Here is a 9,483-nt window from a genome sequence, read left to right as displayed (position 1 = left end):
TGTTTTCAAACTGACTGTGTAAATAATAGTATATTCTTTTACCAAGAAACCTTGAGTAAGTGTTTGTTTGAATCACTGTATTTGTTGGCCCCTTTGTGTAACTTGTTCTACTGCTCACTCAAATCTTGAGATAAGTCTGGCTGCTCAGCCACTTGTAGTCTTAATTGCATGTAGTGTTCCCCAAGGGTACTGCATGTGAATCTGCTTAACACCCCCTTAGTCTTGTGGCACGTGGAAACACTTTCTACTGTATAAGCGCCATAGAAATGTTCAATAAATAAATAAATAGGTAACTCAGGTACAATTTAGTTATTCATTCCTGCCTTTTCCTTAAGCCTGAGAGCACAAATAAAAACAATGTAGCAATTGGAACACTCTCTCAATGAACTGGATGGCAGTGTTGAGTCATGGTCTCTGGATGCCCTCTTCCTAAACCCCGCCCTCTTCATGTGGGAGGGGCTGGTCGTTGCCCATATCCCGCCAGGGGCAGGCTTTCTGTTAAGTGGTTTACAGTTATCTTTCACAGAGGGCGTGCCACCGCGATTATGCTTGCCTGCTCACGTTGTAAAATGAACAGGGAGCAGCACGAAAGGGCTGACACCAAGATGTCTGCTCTTGTGACGCAAGACCTTGAGAAGTCGTGTTGGGATACGCGCACGCGCAGCGCAACTCTATTTAAGTGCTAGCGCTCGCGCCCCTTATACATTTGTCTGCCGGTATTCCTAGCGTCTTCTGCTCGTCCGCGCGATCCACAGAGGGGCACCATGGCTGGGAAACGCTTCTACGACCTGTCTGCCAAGGTGCTAGCCACGGGGGAAACACTCTCCTTCAACGCGTTCAAGGGCAAGGTGGTGCTGATCGAAAATGTGGCGTCCCTATGAGGCACGACGGTGCGGGACTACACCCAGATGAACCAGCTTCAGCAAACCCTCGGGGGGCGCGGGCTGGTGGTTCTGGGTTTCCCCTGCAACCAGTTCGGGCATCAGGTAAATGAAGGGGAAGAGGCTCCGTGCGTGCACGCTGGATGCAATGGTCAAATATACATTAGACAAGGTGGCGGCAGGCCAGCACACTCGCCAGGTGAGAAGCGAGGGACATAGTAACTTTGCCGGTAGTTATTGTCGCACGTTTCTCATCTGGCGACAGTTTTGCTCATGGGGTATTATTCTGGGTCCCCATTTGGGAGTGAATATCCGGTGTTCTAGCCCAGTAGCTTCGCTGGTTGCTCGTCCTGGCTCCAGCCTCCACAGCAGCTGGCGCGGATATCACCGTGTTGAGAATGAAGTGGCTTCATCGCGGTGTTGCACTATACAGGGGCAATACTGTCTGTAATTCGTTCTATACTGAACGTTTGTATTTGTTCATTTTTGTGTTTGAGTTGTCTGCTTTCTGAGGACCATTGTGTATCGTTCTTTGTGAAAAAAGTGGATTTTTTTTATACTGTACGCTCGACCTGTGACAAAAATCTAATAACTGGAATAACTGAAGTCGTTAATTACACTTCTTTTTTTAAAAAAAATTGTATATTTTTTTATAACTACGCAATTTATCTTGTCTGCTTTCTAGTTTTCTGCCATTTTTTTTTTATAAATCAATGTACTTTTTCACAATGCTGCATTTTGAGCTTGACTGAAAGGATCTTTTTCGAACGCGCTACTTCGTGGTCTTAAGTTTTGAGCAGGTCGTGGGCACTTCATGCAGTTTTTTTGGGGGGGGGGGGGTGCGGGGAGGAATTGGTAGCAGCCTTGTAGAAGAGGAGCACTTGCCGGCCCCATGTATATGTAGTTTATTTTATTTTTTGTAGTGACGCAGCTCCTCAATGTCGTGCTTGACAGCATTATGATTCTTTGCCACTAGAGGATCTTGAACATGCCTCGCTTGTTGTCTTTTGAGACGCTAGTTCGTGTGATGTTGTGCACCATTAAGGACCCGAGACCCTGATTAAGGGCACCTGCTCATGTCACGTGTTACCACGTGACCACTTCAATACAATGGATGATCGGTTTCCCGCTAATCAGTCTAGACCAAGTGACTCCTGCCTGTGTGTGGAAGGCAGGGCCTGGGCAACTCTGCCTCGGATGTCTCCCATGTTCGCGGAGCCCATGCAGGGGAACTCTGCAGTTGCGTGTTGGCCTGGGTGCCCCAGGCCCCCGTCGGACCGTGACAACAGGGTGATTGGTTCAGAAGTGAGCCCCAGTTTTGTACGGGAAGCACCAAAAAAAAAACCCGACTCTTCAAAAGAACTTCTCGCTCGTCAGGCCACTGAACTCTTGCAACCATCCCGAGCTCCGTCTGCCATCCCAGCAACTGGGTGGTTTGCACTTCATAAATGGCATGCTACATGCATGTATGTAATATAATCTTCCCACGCACCAGGGCTCCCCTCTTTGTACACTGTGCGGGTTGAGTGGCAGGCATTGGTGTGGATGAGCACTGATCATTACTATTTTGCTAAACTTTCACTCTAGAATTCTGGTACAGTTTAGTCGCTGCTATGGATGAGTCAGGTGCACTTGCCATCAACAAGCACACATTGAAAACCTTGGAGTTGGGTTCAAATGCACCCCCAAGCTTCATCCCAGTCTTTTTCCCAGATGCAGTTTTGCCTAGCATGAGATCCATGGCCAGGCAGTAATAAAGCTCCACTGCACTTGTTCAGGGATGTTTATTCTTCCTATAAACTAGGATGTGCCCTGCACTTCATTTTCTTCTTTTGTGGCAGTGTACTAGATTCCAGGCTTGTGGCTAAGCACTCTTCTGCGTGCCTTTGCACTGGTTTCTCTTCCTCATGGCCACCGACCCACTTCATCTTTCGGGCTAGTTTCCTCCTTACTCATCATGAGAGCAGGCAAGCTCTACTGCTAACCATTGCCACAGCATATCATTTTTTTCTGCATCCAAGATGCTTGGCACATCAATGTAACAGCTTAGCTATCTGGCTATGAGTAGAGTAGTGCTGGGGGCTAGTTTGGGGAAACCAAATGTCCTTTACTTGGATGAAATGGCTTTTGTTTGGCTCTGGATGAACCTATCAGAAAAGTCTCTTAAGCAAGGAAAGGTTTGAGAGGCGCCCCAGCCAGGCTTACCTTTTGCAATGGTTTCCCCTCTCCCGACTGAGTCTAAAAGACATTGGAAACACATATCTTGCATGCTTCTAAAGATATGAAGTGTGGAATCGGAACATCCAGTGTCCATTGCGCCTGCTTAATCCACAACGGATGAGTATGTGCAACGGACGAGTGTATGTGGAGCAAATGAGTATATATGGAGCGGAAAAATGTATGTGATGCTGATGAGTCTGTGGAGCGGATGAGTGTACAGAACAGATGAGTGTGTGGAGCGGACGAACTCATGGAGCAGATGGATTTGCAGAGCGGATGAGTATGCTGAACGGTGCAGTATGCTGAATGGATGAGTACGTGGAGCTGAGGAATAGTATGTTGAGGGTATCAGTGGGTAGACCGGATGAGTGTCTCTACTACGGCCTCTACATCATGCCTACATGTAGGTGTAGGTCAGAGCGGTTGAAGTATACAGAGCAGATGAACGCGTAGGCATACAAAAGTACAAGTGCGGGGTAGACTGGAGTGCATGCGTAAGAAAGACAAGAGTGCGTACGTATGGAACACATGAGAGCATGCGTGAAGCACACTGGAGAATGAAGGACAGACTTGAGCACACAGGGTGAAACTGAGTACATAAATATGTCGAGCAGACATGAATGGGTAGGACACTCTTGAACATCTGGAATGAACAAAATGCATAGAACGGACTGCATGACATACATAATATGCTTTGGAATGCAGGGAACATTTGAAAAAACATACATCATACCACACCCCACGCTTACTCTCTCCCTTACACCATAACTCAGCTAGAACACAGAGATACTATGACACCATTCGGTATAACTGTTCTCATATCTACATCTCCCGCTCACTCCACATCACTCTAAGTAAACATTGCTGGTTTCACACCCCCCAGCCAGGCGTTCTCCTCAGGCCTAACGCAGCCACACTCGTTTTGGATAAAGCCAGCCAGAGCGAACACATACTCCTGATCTCTCAACCACCACACCTACCGCTAAGAAGCAGCTACCACTTGAATTCGCACCAGCTGCACACATACCTGGTGCGCGCACGCACTTTTGGACTCTCTACTGACCCGAACTTCGGTTCCCAAGGGCGTTCAACCTACCAGCGCCTTCAGACCATACCAATGGTATATAAGGCGCTATATAAATGCAAAATAACAGAACACATCCCTTTTGGGTTCCACTACATTTTTTGGCTGCCAACATGTTGACTGCGACAGTGTCCTTTTTACCGTCGTCTCAGGAGGATAGCTTGGGGGCAACGCATTCGCCTTGGAAGCAGGACGACGCGGTGAAACACAATTTCCATCCCCGGGTCCATGCTTGGAAACCTCTTGGTATCAAGCACGTTATAAATGACAATTACATTTAAGTTTTATAAGCCTCCGTCTTGTAGCATGGGATAGCCACAGGTGTTTGACCTGAATTTAAAGTTGTTAGTAGTTTGCTAAAATGTCCACTGTTACATGTGTTTGATTTCTCTGCGTGTCTGCTGATGGATTAAAAAAAAGTGATGGTTGTACAAAGGTTTCACTTATTAGGACACCTTTTTAAAGTTGTGATCACCTGTCTCCCTTCCCTCTTTTCCAACTTTAGGAGAACACTAGCAACGAGGAGATCCTGAACAGCTTGAAGTATGTCCGCCCAGGCAAAGGGTTTGAGCCGTGCTTTACACTCTTTCAGAAGTGCGACGTGAACGGCGAAAAGGAGCACCCCGTCTTTTCCTTCCTGAAGGAGCATCTTCCGTTCCCCAGCGACGATTCAGTGTCCCTGATGACCGACCCAAAGTGCATCATCTGGACTCCGGTCCGCAGGAACGACATCTCGTGGAATTTTGAGAAGTTCTTGGTGGGTCCAGACGGGAAGCCCTACAAGCGATATGGGCGGCGCTTCGAAACGATCAACATTCAATCAGACATCGAAGAGCTGTTGAAAGTGTCCCATGTGACCAGCTTCTAAGTGCCCAAGTATTGAGTGTATTTGTTGCGCAGTTCTCATCGGTGCCTGTCTGGGAGTCGCGCGTTTTGTTTAAGGCTTGTGGTGCAAGAATGCATACCTTATCTATCCCTGTAGGTGGTGTAGTTCTGTGCACTGATCTTGTTCGTTTTGCTGGTACTTGTGCCTTTTTTTTGTCCTCCCCACATTTTTACTTTGGGAGGTGGGGGATATATATCCCAATGAATGCATGACTGGGTAGATTTAAAGTAGCGGTACAAGAGGGGTGGGGCTGTTTTCGCGGGGATGCAGATAAGTGTATTGGGCACAGATTGGTTGCACTAGACTTGCCCCTCCCACCTGCCCCAATGAGAACTCTTATATTTTGTAGTTAGACCAAAGCATTTATATTTAAGATTATATTTTTCTATTCCTGAGTTATTTATAAGACAGTCTCGTCATGTATTAACACCTTGCACTGATTCTGTTTTTTCTGCTGGTGAGGGGGGGCAGTGAGGTATGCAGCTTTCTGTAACCCATAGGTTGGGCAGCTTGCAGTGTGATGTCGAGCCCTTTCTGGACAGATGGAGGAAACGTTAACGTTTCTGCATCCTATAAGCCTTGCTCATCTGCCCAAGGGGAGTGACTATGTGCATGGCACCGATGAGAACTGTTCATGTAGTCTTAACTTGGCGCTTTTTTTCTCTCGCAGTTTTACGAAGATGGGGTTCCCCTTCAACGTAATCATGATGTCTATGTTTACAACGATTTTGCTGGGCTTCTTGCTTGTTGTTTGTTTAGAATTCGGGGATGTTCTACTCATGACGGTGCTCTTTTAAAATGTTCTATTGAGGAGCACTTGATGTATCTTGTAGAACATCTTGTGAATGTTTATCAGGCAGCTGCAGTGTAGGCACAGCTGGGTCTGTGAACTGGATTGATTAGTTTGACAATAAAGATATTGAAAGATTATGCATGGTGTCATTGGACCATCAGATACTTTTGGGGTGGCTGGAACTGCAACAATACAGGATGAAGGCTTCCTTGCGGGCATGTGTGCATATCTTGTTACATTGCATGAATTGGATCTGTTAGCAGATCTTAAGAACTTTACTTTAGATGTTGCGGCCTTGCACTTCATGCATCTAGTGACCTGGTTACCTTTCAATAAACCTTTCCTCTCGGACACCTGGGCCTTTTGGAAATCAGAACATGGGTGATGTGATCTTGATGAAGAGAGCATTGTACACAAAATTACACTTCTAGTAGTACACCTCTATCTTCACTGTATAGAAACACATCTGTGCCTTCCTTTCTCCAAATTTTCTTGGAGTTAACAGCAAATTACTTTGGTTTCTAGAGACGACTGTGTGCAATAGTCTGTCTTGTAGGAGCCCCCGAATCCTGAGGTCGGGGTTAGGGGTAATAATTTCAGGCCAAATCCCAGCACAACTACAAGTCCCTGCTCGTGCCCCTGCATGGGTGTTTAGGGGGCTGCTAAGAGTAACCGCCACCACAGTGGCAGGATGCCCTTCTGCCCACTAAGAGGCCTCTGCTCCTCCTGGTAAGGAACAACAAACTTAAAGCTTCAATTTCTGGCTGCATTTTTTCAGTGTCTGCACCTCACAATGTGGTAAGCGGGCCTACGTGGCACCAGGAAAATATGCATACCCAGGTACATGGTAGGAATGAAACGTTTTACTGTGTTTTTTAACCTCTTGAGTGCCAAGGAAGAATATGCTCGTTCTTTTTGAAAGTGGCAACGCAAGGGAGTTTTTTTGGTTTTTTTTTTTACTAGTGTTACTACAACAGTTTCTGACCATAGAAAAATATATTTTGGCTAGGTAGTTCAGAAGTTCAGGTTTCACTTAATCCGCTAGGCTATCCTGCATGTTCAAATGCCATGGCAGGGCTGACGCTGCCCTTTCTTTACCCTCGGGGCAATTCATTGTGGCTGGTAAACTAGGTTACATTTTAAAAATACAATTGAGCTGTGGCAGAATAACCTTTTTTAAATTGTGTTGCTTAATTCCAGTTAGAAAGCGGTGGTGGTGCCATCTTTTCAATGGACGTGTATGCATATAATTGGTGCGTGTGACAGAGTGCAACACACATTTCGGTTTGGAGTAGTTCTCGCCATCATACGGTACAGTAACAATATTTGTACTGTAGGAAGACGCGCCCATGTAGCCTGGACTGGCCGGCGTTGCCACTTTCAATTTGATTCGATACCCAATCCATTGGCTCATCTCCATCGTGCCAGTGCCGTCAAAGGTAGTAATAAAGAATATTGACGCTGCTTCCTGCTACCACCATGGCCAATAGGAAAACTGGATCAAAGCTATGCAGATGCCCTGTTAGTAGGGTATATATATAATATATTAGAAGGCAACCCTTCAGAAAAATTACTCCCTAAGTTAGTAAAAAACCTCTACCTTCAAGAAGGGATTATAGAGACAAAATACCATAGCACAAGGTAGAGAAAAAGTAATCAGCAGCAACCAAATATTATCACAAAATACAACTTTTATTAATAATGATTAAAAAAACATCAACTACAAATGTTAAAACCTCACAATTTGTGAGTATTTAGTTTGGTGTCACTTGCACTTTATTTCTACTAGGTTTTAACATTTGTAGTTTTATGATGTTTTAAATCATTATTAATAAAAGTTGTATTTTGTGATAATATTTGGTTGCTGCTGATTTTTTTCTCTACCCTGTGCTATGGTATTCTGTCAGTAGGGTATACTCCTTTGCCCTTCAACCACCGCAGCCTGCATGCCTCAACTTGGGGCGGAATCCCAACCTGGGAGGTCGGGGGGGGCGAGGGGGGTGGTGATAGTGCTGTCTGTCATGCACAGTGGTCCTGAGATGGAGCATTATGCATGAAGGAATGAGTGGAGGCCTGTGCATAATGGGTGCTGTGACCATGCGGCACCAGCTGCCACTGGTTGTGATGACTTGTAAGAACAATTTCTGTGTAGAGGTAAATGTTACTGCAGTAGAGGTGGGTGGACTGGATATAAAGCCTTCCAATAACATTACTTTATGATCCGTAAGTTTTACAGTCACCAGGTTTGGTGACTGTTATTGGGCATTTGTACACACTTAACATGGAACAGTGGAGGTCACTAGCTTAACTCTTCAGCTGAAAGAAAAGGACTGGCAAATTGTTGAGAATTGAAAGTGACCCAAGATGTGAGTGCGGGCAGTGTGGTGGAGCTGGGGATGCTTGTCCCTTGGCAGATCAAAGTAAGTGGTATGAGATCAGGTTGTTAAAATACGTGGGCCCAAGCTCTAGGTCTGTGGCAGGACCACAAAGATACTCCTAGTGACAGAACGCCGGAGGAAGACTCATTGTAAATCGGATCTGTAAAAACGGGAAAAGGGGTTCTCACAGCTCGGAGGGTGCCTTTACTTGTCTCCCACACAAGACATAGGTGGTCGACATCCTATGGTTTATCTGGGGTGGCCACGAGTGAGAGAACTCTAGAACGTAGGTGGTGTGCCACAATTTGGGTGTGGGTTCAGGATATAGTACACTGCAGAGGCAGTTTGGACGAGGTGGCCCGAATGCCATAATACCATGAGTATGACGCTTGCAGCTAGGTTCTGTCATAGAAGGTAAAGGGTGGAAAGGTAGCCCAGAGTAGGCTGTTCTGCTGGAGGTGTAGAAGCGGTGCCTTGGTATACTATTGCACTGTAGCAGAAGGGGCTTGTAGCAGGGACATATTGCAGTGGATTCCCCGTTGCAGTGGCATAACAAATAGAAGAACTAGTATGTGAGCGGGACCTCATAGAGTGCTAGGGCTATGGCTTGAACGATGATGCTGAATGTTGAAATGAGGGAAGTGGGTGGCAAGCATAGTATGGTGTAGGGGACCGATCTTACCAACTAACCCAGGTCTGCATAATAGTATTGTAAGGTACCCTCTCATGGAAGTCACTGTTCCCTTAGTATTAAAATATTCCGTCAAGTGAAAAAGAGCCTTATAGCTTGTATTGGTGTAATGTAACTGTCAGCATGTTAGTATTACAGTGGCGCCCCCCTCTTTTCAGACCATTGCCTCCTTTCTTACCACTCTAGACATTGCTCTTGATAGTTCCGTGTCTTATGCAACTTTAAAGCCAGAATTGCTTTTTGCCTTCTACCAGTCAACCATGACTGCTTTCACTTGGTTTTCAGTAGCATATCCATGGGTTGCTTAGGGTTATGTGTCCAGTTTGCAACCTTCTGCTCCTTTTTGGAGTGGTCTGTGGGATCCAAAAGGGGAGGGAGTTGTCTGTTACTGGAAGGAAAGACTTGTCTCACTGTGCTTATACCATTTCAAAGGTTGGCAGATGTTTCTCAAGTTCATGAGTGAAGGCTTTGGGTTGCTAACTGACCCTAGCAAAGGGACATAGAAACTTCTGACAAAGCTAGTGCCCTAATGGCTGCCTCGATGCACAAT

General features: G+C 45.9%; 1 protein-coding gene across 1 annotated transcript; it reads left to right on the top strand.

Annotated features, from left to right (window-relative positions):
- The first annotated feature begins 668 nt into the window (after nucleotides 1–668).
- On the top strand, nucleotides 669–6,001 carry GPX1 (glutathione peroxidase 1). The gene is made up of 2 exons (XM_069644164.1): nucleotides 669–986; nucleotides 4,691–6,001. The coding sequence occupies exons 1-2, from the start codon at nucleotides 765–767 to the stop codon at nucleotides 5,051–5,053; spliced, it is 585 nt and encodes a 194-aa protein (XP_069500265.1). The 5' UTR covers nucleotides 669–764; the 3' UTR covers nucleotides 5,054–6,001.
- Nucleotides 6,002–9,483: the final 3,482 nt, after the last annotated feature.

The sequence above is a fragment of the Ambystoma mexicanum genome, chromosome 2p (genome assembly GCF_040938575.1).
Source record: "Ambystoma mexicanum isolate Mex_15411 chromosome 2p, UKY_AmexF1_1, whole genome shotgun sequence".
NCBI lineage: Eukaryota > Metazoa > Chordata > Amphibia > Caudata > Ambystomatidae > Ambystoma > Ambystoma mexicanum.
This window is presented reverse-complemented; position numbering and strand designations above follow the sequence as displayed.